The sequence below is a fragment of the Scyliorhinus torazame genome, chromosome 22 (genome assembly GCF_047496885.1).
Source record: "Scyliorhinus torazame isolate Kashiwa2021f chromosome 22, sScyTor2.1, whole genome shotgun sequence".
In the NCBI taxonomy this organism is placed as follows: Eukaryota; Metazoa; Chordata; class Chondrichthyes; order Carcharhiniformes; family Scyliorhinidae; genus Scyliorhinus; species Scyliorhinus torazame.
In genome coordinates, this window is record NC_092728.1 from 43582573 (window position 1) to 43606848 (window position 24276).

General features: G+C 47.2%; 1 protein-coding gene across 4 annotated transcripts in view; it reads right to left on the minus strand.

Annotated features, from left to right (window-relative positions):
* Positions 1-5842: 5842 nt before the first annotated feature.
* Positions 5843-24276, minus strand: part of LOC140399050 (uncharacterized) — a 765316-nt gene continuing 746882 nt past the window's right edge. For 3 of the 4 annotated variants that reach the window (XM_072488134.1, XM_072488132.1, XM_072488133.1), the window contains exons 22-23: positions 13398-13589; positions 5843-10698 (exon numbers count right to left, since the gene is read on the minus strand). In XM_072488134.1, the coding sequence (XP_072344235.1) occupies positions 10489-10698; positions 13398-13589 (402 nt within the window). In that variant the 3' untranslated portion in view covers positions 5843-10488. Of the gene's footprint in view, positions 10699-13397; positions 13590-24276 lie in introns of those variants that run through there. The other variant, XM_072488135.1, reaches the window with a different exon arrangement.

Below are 24276 nucleotides of genomic sequence, written 5' to 3' on the forward strand. Positions count from 1 at the left end.
ACACACAAGGACTATAATGCACTATGACCGTACACTTAACTACAATGATGGTTATACACACACAGTATTACAAGATGTTACCCCTTTGTTCCCAACTACCTACATTTCCTGAATGCTGAGAGGCTCTTGTTTCTAAATAACATCTAATATTATAGAACTCTTTGAGCTAAATCCAACAAATAATTATCACACACAGGTTATTTGTCCACATGTGGGAAAACCGACTTCAGTTTCAGAGGTGTAATCTTCTTTGGATTTTAACTTCCTGACCTTTTAGCCATGACCTGTTTTCAGGGGAGATTGTTTTCTGCGGCTGGGTATGGCTGTGATGGTAGCTGCCCCGACTGTGTCCCTTTCTGCAGTTATTGTGCTGTGGATATATCATTCTTTCCCTTTGATTTTACCCACCCTGTGGACTTAGCTTTTAGCATATAAGTGCCAATTTCCTTCTCTCTCCATGTTGAAGTTGCCTCTTCTACATCCCATTGCTTTCCGCAAGTAACATAGGTAAACACTTGCTTTTGTCACGCGTGTGCTAATTTGCATATCAGACAGCTGCCACTATCAATTTCCCTTTTTATTTTTTTTCATCACAATTTGTTTTAAACTTAATATTCCTAAATTTTTAACACCTTCACTTTTTTCAAATGAAATGTCACAATTTGAAAGACGTGTTCATTTCTCAACCATTTATCGGTTCTACCTGATTTAACATTACGAAGATTTAACAACATGTATCAACATAAAATATACGCCAAAGTATTTACACACACAGTTCTCAATCATCTCTTTCACGCTCATAACAATTCATCAACAAAGATGTTTTCTCTCGCAACCACATGAATGATTTACTTAAATGGTTGTAGTAACAAACTCCATCTAAATAACCTGGTGTTCCGATTTTGAAATCACTCCAGAAATTTTAAGTGATTATGGTCTGCATATGATTGTTTCTGCTGAATTGCTAGCAACATAAAATCTCGTAATGCTTTGATGCCAATACCAAACTAGCCTCTTTTCCAACTGGAGAATACTTCTCTTGCTGAGGATTTAATTTCCTCAAGAAATAAACCACAGGCTTCTCAATTCCAAGTTCATCTTCTTGTAACACCACAGCCCCCCCAGACCAATGTCACTAGCATCCACAGCTTATTTAACGTGTTTCTCAGAATTTGGTGCAGTTAAAATTGGCACTGTGATCGACAGTTTTTAAATGTTGGAATGCAGTTTGGAAGTCCTCCGTCCAGTTACAATTCTTGTTCTTCTTCACGAGTTCTGTTAATGGTGCTACCACACTGCTAACAATTGGCACAAACTTACGATAAAATCTGTTAATTCCCTGAAATCTTCAAATCTCTTTTCTTGTTATAGGTCCCGGAAAATCCCAAATGGCATGTATTTTCGCAACTTGTGGAGCCACCTGACCATGTCTTATGTCTCCAATATTAAATGAGCTTTAGCAAATTCACTTTTTGCCAAATTCATGACTATTTTAGCTTCTTTTAAATATTCAAAAGGTTTTTTTTGGTAATGCAGATATTCTTCCCAACTTTTACTAAACACCACTAAATCATCAATGTACATTGCACAGTGACTCAGCCCTCAAAGAACTTTCTTAATCCACCTCTGTACTGTTCCGGGTGCATTCTTCACCCCTAACGGCATAGCATTAAATTGATAAAGTCCATTTGGTGTCACGAATGCTGAGATTACCTTTGCCCTCTCGGTATTTGCCAGCATCTCTTTGGCATGTCTATTTTTGTAATGAATTTAGACTATCCAACTCTTTCAATGCAATCCTCCAACTGTGGGATTGGAAACAAATCTCTCTTGGTGACGCCATTCACTTTCCTGCAGTCTTTGTGTTCCATTTGGCTTCAGAACCATTAAATAGGTGAACTCCAGTCACTAGAACTCAATGCAATAATGCCACTTTTGGAGCACATGTTCAATTTCCTTCTGTACTTGTAATAACTTTGCTGGATTTAACCTATATGGATGTTGCTTTATGGGAACTGTTTCCCCCACATCTACAACATGCATCGCTATCTCTCTTCTACCTAATTTATTCCCACAAATATATTTATAAGACTATAGTAATACTTCCAGTTCGCCTCGGCTCATATCTGGAAGATAACTTAATCAGTTGTTTAAATTTCCCAGTACTTCCTCATTGCCCATATGAATCAGAGCACTTTTTTTTCCCAGGACCCACTTTTACCAACTGGCCGACCTTCAGGACCCACACCGGCTGATCATCGTGACCCACGCTGACCGACCTTCGTGTCAGACGCCACCTTTGCTTAAAGCAAAGGGGGAGCTTGCTTCGGCCTTGCGATCTCATTTGAATCAAAGGAGGAGAGGACAATGCACAGATCAGGTGCAGACTTCAGCCCGTTCCTTTGTGCCGGCTTCACCTTTACGTAAACTAAAAATCCAACCTTGCACATGTATGTTCTCATGAAGGACAAAATCATCTTCATAATGCTTTGTTCCCGAGTTTGGTAAACCACTGTTGGACTTATATTAGAGGAGGTACGGTAGAACCTGCACTACACGTTCGCCTGTGGCCCCTGCCTGCTGGCTCTGCCCAGGAGGTGGGGTATAAATATGCGTGTCCTCCAGCTCGCAGCCATTTCGCCAGCTGCTGTGGGAGGCCACACATCTGATACCAATAAAGCCTCAGTTTGGATTCAACTTTCGTCTTTAGTCAAATTGATCGTGCCTCACCGAGTTATGTTTCTTCTTTGTAGGCTGTGAACCAGAGGCCCTGGAGTTGTGTGTAGAGCGAACACTAGCACTGATCTGTCCTGCCCTGGACTCTCCTGAACAGCTCTGTTGAACAGATTCTATTGTGAGGTGCTGTCCAATTGGTAAACTGCCTATTTGAGTCTCTGGCTGCCTCTTACTTTTAAGAAAACCATTCATTTTCACGGTTCACTTGCCTTGCTTGCCAGCAGCTGGAAAATGGAAGCAACACTGACCCTTGATTTGGCAGCAAAAGCACATACCTGGTGGGCGCTTGATGTCAAGTGTGCATGCAGGGCCCGTGACATGCTCTCTGCTACCACTTCTTACTGAAAAACGTCACACAGACTAATTTATTTTCATTTGAAAGGTGGCAATGGCCGCCATTCTCTCTTTTTTTTGTTTGCAATAAATATTTTATTTTGGACAGGTATGCACCAGAGATCACAACATAACCAATAATAAAGAGAATTATTTTGGCTGCTATCGCAATCTAGCTTTAAAAATCCAGCATTTTCCCAGAATGCAATTTCATTATAATTCACGTCAAAATGCAAAAATGGTAAATTTCTTCAAGGTAGCAATTTCAAGCCGTGACACAGAAGTTTAATGCTCGAGAAGGTACAACACTGAAGCCTGCATTCTCCAAACATTATGCTCTCCTGCGCGAATACCAAAATAAGCTGTACACTTTTCAGGGTTAATGTCATTTTACACCAAAGTTCGGTTTATATCACAAGGGGGGAGTCCTTCTCAGTAGAGACAGGGACTTATTTTCAAAATGCGACCTCAGATACTAAAAGAAAATGTAAAAAAAGATAAATACAACCCCCACCCAGCCCCCCCAAAAATAAAACCCAGTGCCTAGTAACCTCCACAAAACTGTCAGGGAAGGACACAAGTGAAATATGGAACTTGTTCAACGAACAGGTACTACGTGTCCTTGATATGTATGTCCCTGTCATGCAGGGAAGAGATGGTCGAGTGAGGGAACCATGGTTGACAAGAGAGGTTGAATGTCTTGTTAAGAGGAAAAAGGAGACTTATGTAAGGCTGAGGAAACAAGGTTCAGACAGGGCATTGGAGGGATACAAGATAGCCAGGAGGGAACTGAAGAAAGGGATTAGGAGAGCTAAGAGAGGGCATGAACAATCTTTGGCGGGTAGGATCAAGGAAAACCCCAAGGCCTTTTACACATATGTGAGCAATATGAGAATGACGAGAGCCAGGGTAGGTCCGATCAAGGACAGTAGCGGGAGATTGTGTATTGAGTCTGAAGAGATAGGAAAGGTCTTGAACGAGTACATTTCTTCTGTATTTACAAATGAGAGGGGCCATATTGTTGGAGAGGACAGTGTGAAACAGACTGGCAAGCTCGAGGAAATACTTGTTAGGAAGGAAGATGTGTTGGGCATTTTGAAAAACTTGAGGATAGACAAGTCCCCCGGGCCTGACGGGATATATCCAAGGATTCTATGGGAAGCAAGAGATTAAATTGCAGAGCCGTTGGCAATGATCTTTTCGTCCTCACTGGCAACAGGGGTGGTAGCAGGGGATTGGACAGTGGCGAATGTCGTGTTCCTGTTCAAAAAAGGGACTAGGGATAACCCTGGGAATTACAGGCCAGTTAGTCTTACTTCGGTGGTAGGCAAAGTCATGGAAAGGGTACTGAGGGATAGGATTTCTGAGCATCTGGAAAGACACTGCTTGACTAGGGATAGTCAGCACGGATTTGTGAGGGGTAGGTCTTGCCTTACAAGTCTTATTGAATTCTTTGAGGAGGTGACCAAGCATGTGGATGAAGGTAAAGCAGTGGATGTAGTGTACATGGATTTTAGTAAGGCATTTGATAAGGTTCCCCATGGTAGGCTTCTGCAGAAAGTAAGAAGGCATGGGGTAGTGGGAAATTTGGGCAGTTGGATAACGAACTGGCTAACCGATAGAAGTCAGAGAGTGGTGGTGGATGGCAAATATTCAGCCTGGATCCCAGTTACCAGTGGCAGGGATCAGTTCTGGGTCCTCTGCTGTTTGTGATTTTCATATTAATGACTTGGATGAGGGAGTTGAAGGGTGGGTCAGTAAATTTGCAGACGATACGAAGATTGGTGGAGTTGTGGATAGTGAGGAGGGCTGTTGTCGGCTGCAAAGAGACATAGATAGGATGCAGAGCTGGGCTGAGAAGTGGCAGATGGAGTTTAACCCTGAAAAGTGTGAGGTTGTCCATTTTGGAAGGACAAATATGAATGCGGAATACAGGGTTAACGGTAGAGTTCTTGGCAATGTGGAGGAGCAGAGAGATCTTGGGGTCTATGTTCATACATCTTTGAAAGTTGCCACTCAAGTGGATAGAGCTGTGAAGAAGGCCTATGGTGTGCTCGCGTTCATTAACAGAGGGATTGAATTTAAGAGCTGTGAGGTGATGATGCAGCTGTACAAAACTTTGGTAAGGCCACATTTGGAGCACTGTGTACAGTTCTGGTCGCCTCATTTTAGGAAGGATGTGGAAGCTTTGGAAAAGGTGCAAAGGAGATTTACCAGGATGTTGCCTGGAATGGAGAGTAGGTCTTACGAGGAAAGGTTGAGGGTGCTAGGCCTTTTCTCATTAGAACGGAGAAGGATGAGGGGCGACTTGATAGAGGTTTATAAGATGATCAGGGGAATAGATAGGGTAGACAGTCAGAGACTTTTTCCCCGGGTGGAACAAACAATTACAAGGGTACATAAATTTAAGGTGAATGGTGGAAGATATAGGGGGGATGTCAGAGGTAGGTGGAAGATATAGGGGGGATGTCAGAGGTAGGTTCTTTACCCAGAGAGTAGTGGGGGCATGGAATGCACTGCCTGTGGAAGTAGTTGAGTCGGAAACATTAGGGACCTTCAAGCAGCTATTGGATAGGTACATGGATTACGGTAAAATGATATAGTGTAGATTTATTTGTTCTTAAGGGCAGCACAGTAGCATTGTGGATAGAACAATTGCTTTATAGCTCCAGGGTCCCAGGTTCGATTCCGGCTTGGGTCACTGTCTGTGCGGAGTCTGCACATCCTCCCCGTGTCTGCGTGGGTTTCCTCCGGGTGCTCCGGTTTCCTCCCACAGTCCAAAGATGTGCAGGTTGGGTGGATTGGCCATGATAAATTGCCCTTAGTGTCCAAAATTGCCCTTCGTGTTGCGTGGAGGTGTTGACTTTGGGTAGGGTGCTCTTTCCAAGAGCCGGTGCAGACTCAATGGGCCGAATGGCCTCCTTCTGCACTGTAAATTCTATGATAATCTATGATTAATCTAGGACAAGGGTTCGGCACAACATCGTGGGCCGAAGGGCCTGTTCTGTGCTGTATTTTTCGATGTTCTATGTTCTAAAACCAAACCACAAACCAGGGGCTGGCTCTCACCTTCAATAGGTGCATCCCGAACACCAAATAATAAAAATTGTCTCGATCATGACGGTAATCTTGAGTATTCACTCTCATCGGTGTTTTCAAAGTTTGATGCCACCTCTCTAAAGCACCCTGTGATTCTGGATGATACGCCGATGATTGATATTGTTTTTATTTCCAGGCTATTCATGACCTCTTTAAATAATCGTGACATGAAGTTTGACCCTTGATCTGATTGTATTTCTTTCAGAAAACAAGATTTAGTAAAGAACTTGGTTAATTCCTCTGTCACTCTCTTGGCTTCTTTATGTTTCTTTCTAATATGATTTCAGGAAATCTAGTATATATATCCATCATAGTTAAGAAGTATTGATTTCCACTTCACGTTTTTAAAAGTGGTCCAACACAGTCAACTAGAACTCTTGTAAAAGGTTCTTTGAAATTTCTACGAAGGATCAATGGGCATGCATTATTGCAGCTTGCTGTTTCCCTATTATTTGGCATGTGTCACATGTTCAACAAAATGTAACTACATCTTTAAATAGTCCCAGCCAGTAAAGCTGTTTCTGTATCTTTGCTTGTGCTTTCTTTATTTCGAGATGTCCTCCTAATGTAATTTCATGAGCTATCCCTCAAATTTCTTTCCAATAGCAGGAGGTTCTTAATCAGGCGGTAATAAAATTTACTATATTCCTGTCCATTTTTCATCTGCACTAAAAAATGTGGGACACAATGTTTTCTCATTAATATGTGATCCTTTATGTTCAGGGGTGGCATGGTAGCACAGTGGTTAGCACAGTTGCTTCACAGCACCAGTGTCCCAGGTTCGGTTCCGGACTTGGGTGACTGTCTGTGCGGAGTCTGCACATTCTCCCCGTGTGTGCGTGGGTTTCCTCCGGGTGCTCCGGTTTCCTCCCACAGTCCAAAAATATGCAGGTTAGGTGGATTGGCTATGCTAAATTGCCCTTAGGTTAGGTGGGGTTACTGGGTTACGGGGATAGGGTGGAGGTGTTGGCTCAAGTAGGTGCTCTTTCCAAGGGCCGGTGCTGACTCGATGGGCTGAATGGCCTCCTTCTGCACTGTACATTCTATGATCCTATGAATACAGTAAGTCTCCAATTCCGATAAGCTGTTTGATAAATTTGTTTTAATTTCGGAATTGCCCGACTGGAGTTCTAGCAATCATTTTGAGCTAAACACATCTGTTTATTTCCCTTCATCTTTTCCATCTTCATTAGTGGGCGGCACGGTAGCATTGTTGCTTCACTGCTCCAGGGTTCCAGCTTTGATTCTGGCTTGGATCACTGTCTGTGCGGAATCTGCACATTCTTCCCGTGTCAGCGTAGGTTTCCTCCGGGTGCTCCGGTTTCCTCCCACAGTCCAAAGGTGTGCAGGTTAGGTGGATTGGCCATGCTAAATTGCCCCTTAGTGTCCAAAGAGGTTAGGTGAAGTTACTGGATTACGGGAATAGGGAGCGGGTGTGGGCTTAAGAAGGCTGCTCTTTCCAAGGGCCGGTGCAGACTTAATGGGCCAAATGGCCTCATTCTGCACTGTAAATTCGATGATTCTATGATTCAACGTACAAAAGATAGCATCAGATAACTTTATCCCACTCTTCTCATCCTGTGCTCTTAACTCTTCCTTTTCTTGTCTCAGCTTATGCGCTTGTGATATCATTACCACACAATCAGGAAACACCCCAGGATGGTCCAGCTGCAATTTTTCTGTAGCTTGATTTTCCACTGGCTGTTTAACTACAGTAGGCATCACAATTATGTGATCCAGCTATCAATGCCGATAATGAATTGAATCCGAGATGAGAAATGTTTCTCCCATGCCTACAACCACTTCTCCCATCTTCCAGCTACTCCTTAACTTTACTTTCACCAGAGGATTTTTTTTTCTCTCCATGAATATTGCTAACCAGAACCTCTCCCTTCAATATATTCTAAATTATAAATATCTTTATCCCACAAGATTAAGGATTGACTTGCTCCTGTATCTCTTAAAATTTTAATAACTTTTCCCATTCTATGTTGTAAACATGAAAAAACTTTCTTCACATACAAAATCCTCAAACACATCAGCTACCTGCTGTTCATTCTGTCTCTGTACAAGGTGTATACACAATGTCACCCCTTCATTCACTCCTGTTGTTTATTCTTCTCTTTGTACAAACTCTACCAGCTTCTCTTGTTCTACAGTCTCTGATTTAATATTTCCTTTCTTAAGACTTATACCTCCAATTGGCTCGCCATTTAACTCGCAGAATACCAATTTTCTATGGCCCAGTTTATTACAATGAAGGCATCTAACTTTCTTCATAATCCTCACTCCCTCAGCACCGTGTTTTTAACTTTGGTGTGAAGTCTCCTTTGAATTTTAAATCACTTCCTCTGTTGCTTGACTGTCTTTTCTCGGATTTAAAAGTGTGTTAAAAAATGAACCAATTCTTAGTCATCAGTAAGATCTGCAGCTTGCCTTACAATTTTAACTCTTTGTCCCTCCACATGAGTTCTTATCACTGCAACAGAATTACTTTTCTACGAGCCTCATAGATTCTTTCTATTTTTAATGATCTCACCCAATTATTCAAATGACTTTGATTAACCCTTTCAAATTCAATATAAAATTTTCCAGGCTGTTTTCTTACATTTGAAAACTTTTGTCTGTAAGCCATAACTAACTCATAAGCATTCAACATAGGTTTCTTTGCTGTATCATACTCCCCAGACCTTTCCTCTGACAAAGGCGCATAGACTTCACTAGCCCTACCTACAGGTTTACTCTGTAAGAGCAGCATCCACGTATCCTATGACCATTTCATTTGTCTTGCTATTTTCCCAAATTAATTTAAAAATGCTTCCATGTCCTTTTGGAAGACCCTGTAAAAATCTAAATATCTCCCCACTAGGTTCATATCCAGAATTACATCTTTCCTCAATCTGCTCTCGTGTCTCTGCTTTAACTTTCTGCATTGATAGATTTCTGGTCAGGTGGATTGACCATGCTAAATTCCAGTGTCCAGGGATGTACAGGTTAGGTTATGGGGTTACAGGGATAAGGTGGGATGGGCAAGGGAGTGAACCTGGGTAGAATGCTCTTTCAGAGGGTCGGTGCAGACTTGATGGACCGAATAGCCTCCTTCCGAACTGTACGGATTTCATGATTCTGTAATTTTAGCTGAAATGCTCTCTCTTTCTCTTTTCCCCTTTCTGCCATTGACAACTTCTCAGTTCCAATTACTGATTAAAAGCTCTGTTTTTCTTGCATTTGAAACTTCCTCATTTCCATTTCTCTTTGTAATTGAATTTCATCCAATTCAATTGCCTCACTTTTCAGAGAACTTGGTCCATCCAACAACCCTTGTACATTTTAAATGTTTCACTAGGCTTTCAATAATCTCATCTTTTCTTACCCCTGCAGATAATCCCAATTCCAATTTATCGGCCAATTCAGTTAACTGACCTTTGGTTACTTTCTGTAAACCAGTCAGAGTTACAACGCCCACCTTTAGGAAAACCTTTGCCATTGCAATAATCATGGGCTGGATTCTCCGTCGGCGGGATCCTCCGTTTCGCCGGCAGCACTCACGCCCACGGATTTCCCGATAGTGTGGGGGTGCCCACAATGAGAAAGCCCAATGGCTGGCTGCCGGGACGGACAATCCCGCTCCATATTGCACTCACCCTATTGGAAAATCACACAACCCTTCACTTGGTGCAACACTTTCTTCACTCTCGTTACTTTGTTACTTTTAATGGTCACAAATTCCCCTACACCCAAGGAATTATACTTTTCAAAATCCCGCCAAAGAGCCCGCCAACTTTGTTAAGAATTCCGCTGATGTTAAATGTGAAGATTCCCGTTTCTTAGCGGCCTATATTTTCAATTTGGCACACTTTGAGAAAAGATATGCAAACCAGGGAGGAATATTCCAGTCATTTTTCCAGGCGGCGCAGGCAGGGAGGCTGCAGTTAACACCCTCCGCGTGTCAGCGTTGACCCCCCATCCCGGATACCTGCACAATTGCTACACTTGGTGGTCTCTGCCAGTCACTGGCAACCCAGGCTGCAGGCAGCCCCTATTCCTACCATCTACGTTAACTGTGTTACAGATTCAGTCAGTGAGGGAGGCCACTGCTTTCGGGTTGGGGAATTGGTTGCTGAGTTTATTCAAATGGTCAGATCATGTTATGTCGGTGTCTGTGAGGTGCGGGAATCTGAGAGATTTGAACAGAGTCTGTCAGGTGAAGGTAGCTGCAGGTGCAGGGGTTCCTGCTAAGAGACACCATACGTCGCATATCAGCACAATGTGCTGCATGAACAAGCATACAGTGTTACACACGTGTACAGATGCACAGCGTCAAGGCAATGGATCAATGAAAGGTAGGAAGAGGTCTTTGACAGCAGCTCTGTGTCGATGCCGCACGTTCTCCTCTTGGTCCTTTACAAGCTCCTGTGCAGCCGGACGCAGCGGCGCATTCTGTGAAGTAGTTGCAGACGTATCAAAGGGGATCTTGGCAGTACTGGGCGTTTGTGGCCCTTTCACCTTCACCTTCTTTGGACAGGAGTCCTGTTGAAGAAAAACATAATGAGTCAGGGAGAGAAGTTGAAATATTCAGCATATTCTGAAGTCCACCAGATGAGTGATCCAACTCTGACGACAGCGTGTTAGGAAGAAACAGATACGTTGCATTCATACATGGCTTGAAAGATGGTGTAAAAAAGCATAGAAACATAGAAAATAGGAGGAGGTTCTTTGGGCCTTCGAGCCTGCTCCACCATTCAATATCATTATGGCTAATTACCCAACTTAGTAAACTGTTCCTGCTTTCCCCTGATATCCTTTGCTGCCCTGCGCCCTAAGTGCTATATCTAACTCCTTGAAAAAATACATGGCGGAATTCTCCCGTCCGTCAGCCACGTTTTCGTGGGAGGTGCACCCTCGATGGCAGCGGGATTCTCTGTTCCCGCCACCTACCAATGGGATCTCCATTGGCCACCCCACGCCGCCGGGAAACCCGGGTCTGGGTGTGTTGCCGCGCAACGGAGAATCCCATCGACGAAGAAACCAGCCAACAATGTTTTGTCCTCAACTGCTTTCTGTGGTATCAAATTCCACCTGCTCACCATTCTCCGGTTGAAGCAATGTCTTCTCATCACTGTCCTAAATGGTCTACCCCACAACCTCCGTCTGTGAACCCTGGTTCTGGGCTCCGCAGCCATCAGCAATATCCTTCCTGCATCTACCCTGTCCAGTCCTGTTAGAATTTTATAGATTTCAATTAGATTCCCCCTTCATTCTTCTGAACTCCAGTGAACGTAATCCTAATCAACTCAATCTTTCCTCACACGTCAGTCCCGCTTTGCCAGAAATCAAAGAAGGCTTCAGGGGCGAGATTCTCCGACCCCCCCGCCGAGTCGGAGAATCGCCGGGGGCTGGCGTGAATCCCGCCCCCACCGGTTGCCGAATTCTCCGGCACCGGATATGAAATGAAAAAATGAAATGAAAATCGCTTATTGTCACAAGTAGGCTTCAAATGAAGTTACCGTGAAAAGCCCCTAGTCGCCACATTCCGGCGCCTGTTCGGGGAGGCTGTTACGGGGAGGCTGTTCGGCGGGGGCGGGAATTGCGCCGCGCCGGTTGGCGGGCCCCCCCCGGCGATTCTCCGGCCCGGACGGGCCGAAGTCCCGCTGCTGGAATGCCTGTCCCGCCGGCGTGGATTAAACTACCTCTCTTACCGGCGGGACAAGGCGGCGCGGGCGGGCTCCGGGGTCCCGGGGGGACGCGGGTCGATCTGGCTCCGGGGTGTGCCCCCACGGTGGCCTGGCTCGCGATCGGGGCCCACCGATCCGCGGGCGGGCTTGTGCCGTGGGAGCACTCTTTTCCTTCTGCCTTCGCCACGGTCTCCACCATGGCGGAGGTGGAAGAGACTCCCTCCACTGCGCATGCGCGGGGATGCCGTGAGCGGCCGCTGACGCTCCCGCGCATGCGCCGCCCGGCAATGTCATTTCCGCGCCAGCTGGCGGGGCGGAAATTAGTCCGGCGCGGGCCTAGCCCCTCAAGGTTAGCGCTCGGCCGCTCAAGATGCGGAGGACTCCGCACCTTTGGGGCGGCGCGATGCCGGACTGATTTGCACCGTTTTTGGCGCCGGTCGGCGGACATCGCGCCGATTACGGAGAATCCCATCCCAGATGTCCAGGGCAATAAAATAGATAATAGGCAAGAGCCCAATGGAAACCAGAAGCAGAGGCCCTCAAAGATAAATAGAGCAGTGGACGAAGATTTAAACTGAAGAATCATAATGTGATATCTCCAATAACAATGACCCTCAAGTGTCAGTGATATCCCCAATAACAGTGACTGTCCAGTGTCAGTAATCTCCCCAATATAAATGACTCCTTCAGTGTCAGTGATATCCCCAGTAACAGTGATTCTCCAGAGGGAGTGAGACCCCCAATAAGATTCTCCAGAGGGAGTGATATCCCAATAACAATGATTCTCCAGAGGGAGTGAGACCCTCAATAATAGTGATTCTCCAGAGGGAGTGATATCCCAATAACAGTGATTCTCCAGAGGGAGTGATATCCCAATAACAGTGATTCTCCAGAGGGAGTGATATCCCAATAACAGTGATTCTCCAGAGGGAGTGATACCCCAATAACAGTGATTCTCCAGAGGGAGTGATACCCCCAATAACAGTGATTCTCCAGAGGGAGTGATACCCCCAATAACAGTGATTCTCCAGAAGGAGTGATACCCCCAATAACAGTGATTCTCCAGAGGGAGTGATACCCCCAATAACAGTGATTCTCCAGAGGGAGTGATACCCTCAATAGCAGTGACCCCTCCAGTGTCAATAATCTCCCCAATATAAATGACTTCTCCAGTGTCAGTGACATCCCCAATAACAGTGACAATCCAGTGCCAGCGACATCCCCAATAACAGTGACAATCCAGTGCCAGCGACATCCCCAATAACAGTAACCATCCAGTGTCAGTTATATTCAGACTAACAGCGATTCTCCAGTGCCAGAGTTATCCCCAATAACAGTGCTTCTCCAGTGGCAGTGACATCCCCAGTTGTGAGGCTTAATTTTAGTAACTTAACTTTAGTAAATAGGGTTGTCACTGCCCAAAGTGATCTTGCAATCTATGCCGGAGTTATCACTGTCATTTGGTGGTGTCCGTGTGAGAGCGAGTATCTCCACAGCTCCTCACAGCATATTGACAGATGAGGCCAATATCATTGCTGCCATTCTGTTCCATACCTGTGTCTTGTTTCCTCGTTTCTCTGGTTTTCTCTCCAGTTCTGACAGAACCTTATTGTGCCACAGGTCGAGTCGATGCATCTGACTTTGCTGCTGAGAACGTAGAGAGTTCAATTTCTTTGCCAGGTCCTTCTTCACCCGCTCTTCCTCCGGCTTTGGTTTGACAGTCAGCCAGGGAGCCTGCATCATGATCTGAGAAAGGGGGACAAATCAGAGATTCAAAGAGGAAGCATTCACCGTCCAGGATAGTAATGGCAGAAACTAATCCTGTTGCGGCCTGGTTGTGAAATGTTGACGGTGCTCGTGTGTCTGTTGTGTATCCACAGTGTAATATTGAGTGATAGGATTGGGGTATCATCTCAGCGATCATGGCTGGTGCATCAGGAAGCCAGCCAGTGCCGTGTCACCCTGAAGGAAACCACAACAGTCCCTGAGCAGTGCCAGGCATAGATGGGTTGGTATCCTTCTTGCCTCTCAGTCAACCCTGGGCTCGGTATCCCTCAATATCAAAAACAAATTATTGTGTAACTGATAGCCACCATACTTCTAACATTACAACAATGATGACACTTCAAAAAAAAGGACTTAATTGGCTTTGGGATGTTCTGTGGTCACAAAAGGTGTTAGAAAAATGCATCTTTCTTTTTCTGAACACCAGTAAAATGGAGGACAACTGTTTGAAGCTATAACATCCTCCCAGCTACACCTCTGCCTAAGATTTTTAAGTCGTGGCACAGTGACTATCGAGAAGCTTCGGGAGTGAGTAAATTGGCTGAGTAAATAGTCTTCAGTCAGAGAATTCAGAGGTAAGGGTGCACGAGGTAATTGGTGAATAACTGATGATTTTAAAAAAAAAATTAAAAATAAATTTAGAGTACCCAATTATCTTTTTTCCAATAAAGGGGCACTTTAGTGTTGCCCATCTTTGGGTTGTGGAGGTGACAGTGCAAACTCCACACAAACGGGATCGAACCCGGGTCCTCAGTGCCGTAGGCAGCAGTGTTAACCACTGGGCCACCATGCTGCCTCCTGATGATTATTTTTACCAAAATCAGAGACAAGTCTTAAGTTTAATTATTTGCCTATTAAGTAGTGGCATTGTGTAACCCCTCAAGTGTCCTCATCTGAAGGAGCTCGAGTTTGGGGTTTCAGAGCTTGAGCTATAACTGGATTCACTGTGGTGGGTCTGCGGGCAGATGTTTCTGCAGGTGGTCACCTCGAGTTGAAGCTTTATATTTGGCCTTATCCTATCATTTATTGAGCATATCTTGATTACCCTCCCAAATGCATGTCCACAGATCCCAGAAGGTAGCTGGGAGAGGAGATATTGTAGTTAAGAAGATATAGGAATTGTTTTCCTGCACCAAGCAAGAACAGGGAGGTTATGTGCAAAGTGTATAAAACACTGGTGAAATTACAGCTAGAGGACTACATGGCATTATCGAATTGACTAAACAATATACAGAGGAAATCTACAAGGATGTTGCCAAGAATAAAAAATTCTAGTTTAGAGAAAAGATATTGTAAACTGGGGTTGTTTTCTTTGAAACAGAACATATATTATGAACACACTCTGTAATCTGCAGGAAAATTGAGACAGAGTTGGAGTCTCTCATGAATATGGAGGGTAACACAGTGAAATAAGAACATTGTGCTGGATTATCCGTTTGGGAGACTAAGCCCCCCCACACGAGCGTGAAAGCAGTCAGGGGGGAGGGGGTTCGGCTAGCAGCCAGGCATCGTAGAGCTCCCAGCTCTAGCTGTCGATAGGGCCCGGAGCATTTGCGGCCTGCAGCGGCCGCGCCGTGCTTCACGGCGGATGCAGTCCGCAGACTGCCCCCCCCTTCAGCTGTTCGGGCACGCCGGACCGCCCCTGCAGTGCCCCCAGCCCTGAATGAAGACTCTCCTGCCTGCGGACTGGCCCTCCCCCCGACTGTGGAGGCGCTGGACAGAGTCCGCAGTCGCCACGCTGAGCTCCCGACAGGTGAAACCACACGTGCTCCACGCCGTCGGGAACTCGGCCGGTCGGGGATGGAGCATCACGGGGCAGGCCTCAGGCAATGGCTTTTCAGGGGGCGGAGCATCGTGAAAGTGGCACCGCCCCTGATTCTGTCGTCATCGGGGATTCTCCCCCCCCCCCCCCATCGCCGAATGCAATTTTGGCATCGGGGATCGGAGAATCCAGCCCATTGAGTTTTGGGGTAACAGAATTAGACAGAAGAGGGAGTATGGCAGGGTTGACAGTAGGTAATAGGAGAGAAGAATCTGGTTGTGCTGTGACAGAATAATAATAATAATCTTTAGAAGAGGGCATTCCATCTCTGTTGAAATGGGAGAGTGGATTCTAACTGTGTTGTAACAGGAAAGTGGATTCTGACTGTGTTGTAATGCGAGAGTGGATTCTAATTGTGTTGGAATGGGGAGTACGGATTCTAACTGTTGTAATGGGAGAGTGGATTCTAACTGTGGTAACAGGAAAGTGGATTCTGACTGTGTTGTAATGCAAGAGTGGATTCTAATTGTGTTGGAATGGGGAGTACGGATTTTAACTGTTGTAATGGGAGAGTGCATTCTAACTGTGTTACAATGGGGAGAGTGAATTCTGACTGTGTTGTAATGAGAGATTGGATTCTGACTTTGTTGCAATGGGGAGGGTGTATTCTGGCTGTGCGGAATGGGAGAGTGCATTTGACTGTGTTGTAATGAGAGGGTGGATTCTAACTGTGTTGTAATGGGAGAGTGCATTCTGACTGTGTTGTAATGAGATTGGATTCTAACTGTGTTGTAATGGGAGGGTGGATTCTAACTGTGTTGCAATGGGAGAGTGCATTCTAACTGTGTACAATGGGGGTGGATACTGACTGCTGCAGTGGGGAGATTGGATTCAGACTGTGTTGTAATGGAAAGTGCATTCTGACGGTGTTGTAATGAGAGAATGGATTCTAACTGTTGTAATGGGAGATTGGATTCTGACCTTGTTGCAATGGGGAGTGCATACTGACTGTGTTGTAATGTTAGAGTGGATTCTAACTGTTGTTATGGGAGAGTGAATTCTGATTGTGTTGCAAAGGGAGAGTGGGTTCTGATTGTGTTGTAATGGGAGAGTGAATGATAATTGTGTTGTAATGGGAGTGGATTCTGACTGTGTTATAATGAGAGAGTGGATTTGAGTTGTACTGTAATGGGGAGAGTGGCTTCTGACTGTGTTGCAATTGGAAATTGGATTCTGACTTTGTTGCAATGGGGGAAGTGGATATAGGCCTGTACACAATGGGAGAGTGCATTCTGACTGTGTTGTAATGAGAGTGGATTCTAACTGTGTTGTAATGGGAGAGTGAATGATAACTGTGTTGTAATGGGGAGAGTTGATTCTGACTGTGTTGTAATGAGAGAATGGATTCTAACTGTGTTGTATTGGCAGAGTGAATTCTGACTGTGTTGTAATGAGAGATTGGATTCTGACTTTGTTGCAATGGGGAGGGTGTATTCTGGCTGTGCGGAATGGGAGAGTGCATTCTGACTGTGTTGTAATGAGAGGGTGGATTCTAACTGTGTTGTAATGGGAGAGTGCATTCTGACTGTGTTGTAATGAGATTGGATTCTAACTGTGTTGTAATGGGAGGGTGGATTCTAACTGTGTTGCAATGGGGAAAGTGGATTCTGACTGTGTTGTAATGGGGAGAATGGATTGTAACAGTGTTGCAATGGGAGAGTGCATTCTAACTGTGTACAATGGGAGTAGATACTGACTGTGCTGCAGTGGGGAGATTGGATTCATTCTGTGTTGTAATGGAAAGTGCATTCTGACTGTGTTGTAATGAGAGAATGGATTCTAACTTGTAATGGGAGAGTGAATTCTGATTGTGTTGCAAAGGGAGAGTGGGTTCTGATTGTGCTGTAATGGGAGAGTGAATGATAATTGTGTTGTAATGTGAGTGGATTCTGACTGTGTTATAATGAGAGAGTGGATTTGAGTTGTACTGTAATGGGGAGAGTGGATTCTAACTGTGTTGTAATGGGAGAGTGAATGTTAACTGTGTTGAAATGGGGAGAATGGATTCTTTTTTTTTTGGAATCAATTCCCCTCACAATAAACAATAACATTCTCTGAGTTTTCCTCATTACTGGCTGTACCTGTTGACTAGTCTTTTGTGATTCATGCACTGGACACCCAGATCCCTCTGCACCTCAGAGCTCTGAAATCTCTCACCATTTAGATAAGAAGAGAATTTGTTATTCTTCCTGCAAAATTGGACAATTTCACATTTTCCCCCATTATAATCCATTTGCCAGATTTTTGTTCACTCACTAACCTCTTTATGTCCCTTTGTAACCTCATTACGTCCTCTTCACAATTTACTTTCCTACCTACCTTTGTGTCGTCAGCAAATTTAGCAACCGTACCTTCAATCCCTTCATCCAAATCATTTATATAAATAGTAAAAAGTTGAGGCCCCAGGACTGATCCCTTTGGCACACCACGCCTCACATCCTGCCAACCAGAAAAAGGCCCATTTATCCGAATGCTCTGTACTCCTGCTTGTTAGCCAATAAAAAAACATACTTCTCCCATCTCCAACCATAGCATCAGTGGTACTTTCTAGTCTTTTTCTGTGACATGAAACTTGTCTGTACCCCTACACAGTCAGCACGGTAGCACAAGTGGATAGCACTGTGGCTTCACAGCACAAGGGTCCCAGGTTCGATTCCCCGCTGGGTCACTGTCTGTGCAGAGTTTGCATGTTCTCCCTGTGTCTGTGTGGATTTCCTCCAGGTGCCCCAGTTTCCTCCCACAGTCCAAAGATGTGCAGGTTAGGTGGATTGGCCATGATAAATTGACCTTAGTGTCCAAAAAAAGGTTAGGAGGGGTTATTGGGTTATGGGGATAGGGTGGAAGTGAGGGCTTAAGTGGGTCGGTGCAGACTCGATGGGCCGAATGGCCTCCTTCTGCATTGTATGTTCTATGTCTATAATAAGATAGCTTGAAGACGGGGGAAGGTCTGCCAGAGATTCAGGTTTTCACTTCCTATGAGGGTAGGGCCCTGGAAATTGCAGGTTTGTCCGAGGAGAGATCAGTCACCGAGAGCGAAGTTAGCCTACGCCAGAGAGGTGAGGATCCATTGCTCATTCACCCAGATGATCTGTCATAAGTGTGTTGTAGATGTCCCATAAAATGATCCTTCCCTCTCACTGACCACATGTCCATTGTCTGGCAAGATCACCATCTGATAGGGCCGGGCCACCTGGAGTCGTACCCACCTCCTGTCACCCAAGAGAACAGTTCGGAAGGGAGCTCCGAAGAGAACACCTGCAATGAGTTACAGCTATCACCCACACCTTCCACCAGCGGAGTCACACACCTCGGTGGGCAACATTAGTGGTCAGGCTTCGGGGGCACCATGTCGTGAGCACCACACAGCTACTGATGCACATCGGGTAGAGAGAGGAACAGCCAAGGGAGTCAGCAGTCAGAGGTCTGCTGGATCCCAGGGCTCAGCTGGGTCCCGGCCAGATGTCGAGCCTCTGGACAAGGTTCTCCCTGAGCTGATGGAGATGATAGCCTCAACATCATGTCCCAGTCACTGAGAGACATGTCCCAGATGCAGGTGCCGAGGCACTTCAGAGCATGGCCCAGTCACTGAGGAGCATCGCTGAGTGTGTCACACATAGTGCAGGCAATGGGGAGCTGCCAAGACTGGCAGAGCCAGATGACTCCGAGGCTTCTGGAGTTCACCCCAGCTGCCCCTCTATCCCATGGAGTCCCCCATGGACCCTAACGGCACCATCAGGGTAGAGGAAGCGCTGGAGGCCAACTCGGGGCCTGCCACCAAGGAGACTAAAGCAGCCTCCTGTTCTTCTGAATCCCCCCTCCTGATATCGGTGCATATCAAGGACAGCGGCCAGAACAGAGTGTCACGGTAACCCCAGTGACATTGGTAAGTCGGCAAGGGCCCTCCGGGTCCAGGTCTTCCAGAGGACGTCCGTCAAGGGCATCAAAGGCTGGCTGCCTCCACCTCCGATGAGCATAGAACATAGAACAGTACAGCATAGAACAGGCCCTTCGGCCCTCGATGTTGTGCCGAGCTTTGTCCGAAACCAAGATCAAGCTATCCCACTCCCTGTCATTCTGGTGTGCTCCATGTGCCTATCCAATAAGCGCTTGAAAGTTCCTAAAGTGTCCGACTCCACTATCACAGCAGGCAGTCCATTCCACACCCTAACCACTCTCTGAGTAAAGAACCTACCTCGGACATCCCTCCTATATCTCCCACCCTGAATCTTATAGTTATGCCCCCTTGTAACAGCTACATCCACCCTAGGAAATTGTCTCTGAACGTCCACTCTATCTATCCCCCTCGTCATCTTATAAACCTCTATTAAGTCGCCTCTCATCCTCCTCCGCTCTAAAGAGAAAAGCCTTAGCTCCCTCAACTTTTCCTCATAAGACCTATCCTGCAAACCAGGCAGCATCCTGGTAAATCTCCTTTGCACCCTTTACAATGCTTCCACATCCTTCCTATAGTGAGGTGACCAGAACTGCACACAATTCCCCAAATGTGGTCTCACCAGGGTCATGTACAGTTGCAGCATAACCCCGCGGCTCTTAAACTCAAGCCCCCCTGTTAATAAATGCTAACACGCTATAGGCCTTCTTCATGGTTCTATCCACTTGAGTGGCAACCTTCAGAGTGGACATGAACCCCAAGATCTCTCTGTTCCTCCACATTCCTCAGAACCCTGCCGTTGACCCTGTAATCCGCATTCAAATGTTTTCTACCAAAATGAATCACCTCGCACTTATCAGGGTAAACTCCATCTGCCATTTTTCGGCCCAGCTCTGCATCCTATCAATGTCTCTTTGCAGCCTACAACAGCCCTACACCTCATCCACTACTCCACCAATCTTGGTGTCATCAGCAAATTTATTGACCCACCCTTCAGCCCCCTCCTCCAAGCTATTGATAAAAATCACAAATAGCAGAGGACCCAGCACTGATCCCTGTGGTACACCGCTGGTAACTGGTCTCCAGACTCCAGTCTGAGCATCCTGGGGACGCACCTAGGTGTAGCAGTAAGATCAAGAAGAGTGGGAAGCATTGAGTGGGCACTGGTGAGGTCACTATCCATAGCTAGGGGGAATGGAAATTGGTCACATTAAAAGGTTCACCATTAAACCATTTTACACCTGATACATGGGAAGCCTCTGTCACTTTTAGTCTCTACAGCAGGCGTGCCTGCACCCCCAATTCCTGTTCCCCCCAAACTCTTTCCCCCCCCAACCCCCTGGCATAGTGGTCCAAGATCAAAAGCCCCCGATGCAGACACCGCCATGAGGATGGGTGTGAGCGCTGTCAGCAGAAAGACAGGAGGCAGGCTTCAGAAACGGAGGAGCACTGGAGCATTCCTCACAGCAAGCGATCATCACTGTCCTGCCTCGTATATTGCCCCACTGACAGTGCCAACACAGGCCCATCACTCTGGGGTGATGTTACACAGACCCTTGGAGGGGGGAACAGAGTGGTTGGGGAGGTGTTCAGCTGACAGACACAGCCTCGTCTCAGGAGAAACTGCAGACGATGAGGGCCTTCCTGGTCCTGCATCTATGTTGGACCATGAAGACATGGAGGCCCCATGTTCCTCCTCATTCTCCTCCTCCTCCAGCATGTCGCCCTGCTGCTGTGCCAGATTGTGGATGGCACAGCAGACCACCACAAAGTGGGAGACCCTCTGGGTGGGGGGAGGGTTATAGAGCCCCGCCAGAATGCTGCAGGCAGTGGAACCACATCTTAAGCATCTTGAGCAGCCTGATGCACCATTCAACAACAGCACATGTGGCAACGTGGGCCTCATTATAACATTGTCCGCCTCAGTCTCAGGCCTCTGCACTGGCATCATCAATCACAACCTCAGCAGGTTCCTTGTCCCCCACGAGCCAACCCGTCATCATTGAAGACACAGGTATCTCCAAGTGCCCCAGGGTGTAGCTTTCATGCACGCTCCCAGGGTGGTGGGATTGCACATACATGACCCTCAGGCGGTGGTTGCATGAGATGTGAACATTCAGAGAGTGGAACCCCTTCATGTTAATATAGGGCACTCCCTAATTCCCCAGTGCTTGCAGGGTGACATGCCTGATATCAATGGCCCCTTGGACCCGAGGCATCTCCACGACGGTGGCGAATCCGGCATCTTGGTGGGCCTGGTCCAGGTCAAGGTTACGGATGCCTGGGCGTGCAGAGCATCCGTAACCTCCCGGATGGGCTGAAGATTGCAAAATGTTACACGAGCCCTGGAATGACCCGGTGGCATAGACATTTAGTGCTGCAGTGACCTTCACAATCACCCTCCTCCTCCACGGGGTTCCACAGGTGCCGTACTGTCTCTCTGCTGAGGCACAGTTTTCAGGGACATTTGATTTTCGTCAGCTCATTGAAGGACCAACGACTCCTTTACGACTTGGCACGTCGCTGGACTTCCCTTCTGGCCCCTTCCTCAGCCTGGTGGGCGGCTGGTCTTGAGGGTATGTGGTGGCCTCCTGCACGTGATGCCATCTCCAGCCTGTGTTGTTATTGTTGCCTTCTTGACTTCTGCCCGCCTCAGCTACCACAAGTAATACGAGGGCATCCTCCATGGGATCCACTCCAGCAAACATTTTTGTATGGAAGGAATTGGAAAAGGAGAGAGATTGACAATCAGTTCGGGCTTCCATCTCGGGGCCCTCAAATCTCCCAAGCCCCCAGCCTTACCATGGCTGCTCCGCCTTCTCTCATACTGCCATCTAGCGAGCTTGTTGTGCTGGCAAATCTCGCTCTGCACACTCCCTCTGGCCCGATCAAGAACCCTAAGACCCCAGACCTCTGCCAGGTGGTTGGGCGCAGCGGCCCCCCGCTCATCCAGACTTACCCTTTGGCCTCGACAGGATCCTCAGCAGTGCAGCTCTGCTTTTTAGTGTTTGATCGTTGGCAGCTGCGTCTATGGCACATTGTTCAGCAATCCAAGGCTGCAGGATATCAAGTCCAATATTCATCCTCTCAGATATGGCACCTGTTCCTTCGAGGAGGCACTTTAGATTTCAGGGGCGGGTGGGAGAATCGCCGGGGCCTGCGTGAATCCCGCCCCCGCCGTCCTCCCAATTCTCCCGCCCCCCAAAAACTGGGCCGGCGTGAGGCGCGCTGCCCGCCTCGGAGTATGGCGGGGTCCGGCCGACTCAATGGGCGCCGGGGCCGCCCAAATTCCCCGGCCCGCGCTGGGCCGAAGTCCCGCCCGTCTGTAGCCGGTCCCGCCGGCGTAAGTTAGAGCTGGTCCCTTACTGGCGGGACCTGGCGGCGCGGGCGGGCTCCGTGGTTCCTGGGGGGTCGTGGGGGGATCTGGCCCTGGGAGGTGCCCCCACAGTAGCCTGGCCCGCGGTCGGGGCCCACCGATCCGCGGGCGGACCTGTGCAGTGGGGGCACTCTATTGTTCCGCACCGGATTCCACACCTTTGGGGCGGCCCGATGCCAGAGTGCTTCATGCCACTCCTTCCCACCGGGACCCCCCGCCCGCCGGGTGCGGGAGAATCACGCCCCAGGAGTGTGAAGTGCTCTCACAACGACCAAGGCTAATTCCCTATTTGAAATAGCTTTGCCTGAGAAGCTAGAGGCTGCCCACAGTCAGAGGGGGTGAAATTGACTTTCAGGAGAGAAGCTGCAGCAGGGCTCGGCCCTGGAAGGGTTTGGTGGGACAGACATGCTGCAGCTGTGGTTGCCGCTATTATGGGACTCCACAATATTTAAAGATGGCTTGAAGGCCTCACAGACGCAAAGACCCTCACTCCCCCAGATCAGAAGCGATACCTGACCTGGATTCCTCCAGCCTCTGAACAATCCTAACCCCCCCGAAGGCCGTCCCACACGCCACCCCACCGCCCCCATCCGAGCACTGGGGCAGCAGCTCCGGTACCCTTGAGCTGCATGCCGGAATGGGAATAACAAGACAAGGCCAAAGAAAATTACAGCACAGGAACAGGCCCTTCGGCCCTCCCAGCCTGCGCCGATCCAGATCCATTATCTAAACCTGTCTTCTATTTTCCAAGGATCTACTTCCCTCTGTTCCCCGCCCGTTCATATATCTGTCTAGATGCATCTTAAATGATGCTATCGTGCCCGCCTCTACCACCTCCGCTGGCAAAGCGTTCCAGGCACCCACCACCCTCTGCGTAAAAAACATTCCACGCACATCTCCCTTAAACTATCCCCCTCTCACCTTGAAATCGTGACCCCTTGTAATTGACACCCCCACTCTTGGAAAAAGCTTGTTGCTATCCACCCTGTCAATACCTCTCATAATTTTGTAGACCTCAATCAGGTCCCCCCTTAACCTCCGTCTTTCCAACAAAAACAATCCTAATCTACTCAACCTTTCTTCATAGCTAGCACCCTCCATACCAGGCAACATCCTGGTGAACCCTCTCTAAAGCATCCACATCCTTCTGGTAATGTGGCAACCAGAATTGGGCGCAGCATTCCAAATGTGGCCTAACCAAATTGCTATACAACTGTAACATGACCTGCCGAGTCTTGTACTCAATACCCCGTCCGATGAAGGCAAACATGATGTATGCCTTCTTGACCACTCTATCGACCTGCGTTGCCACCTTCAGGGTACAATGGACCTGAACTCCCAGATCTCTCTGTACATCAATTTTCCTCAGGACTCTTCCATTGACCTTATAGTCCGCTCTTGAATTAGATCTTCCAAAATGCATCACCTCGCATTTGCCTGGATTGAACTCCATCTGCCATTTCTCTGCCCAACTCTCCAATCTATCTATATTTTGCTGTATTCTCTGACAGTCCTCCTCGCTATATGCAACTCCACCAATCTTAGTATCATCTGCAAA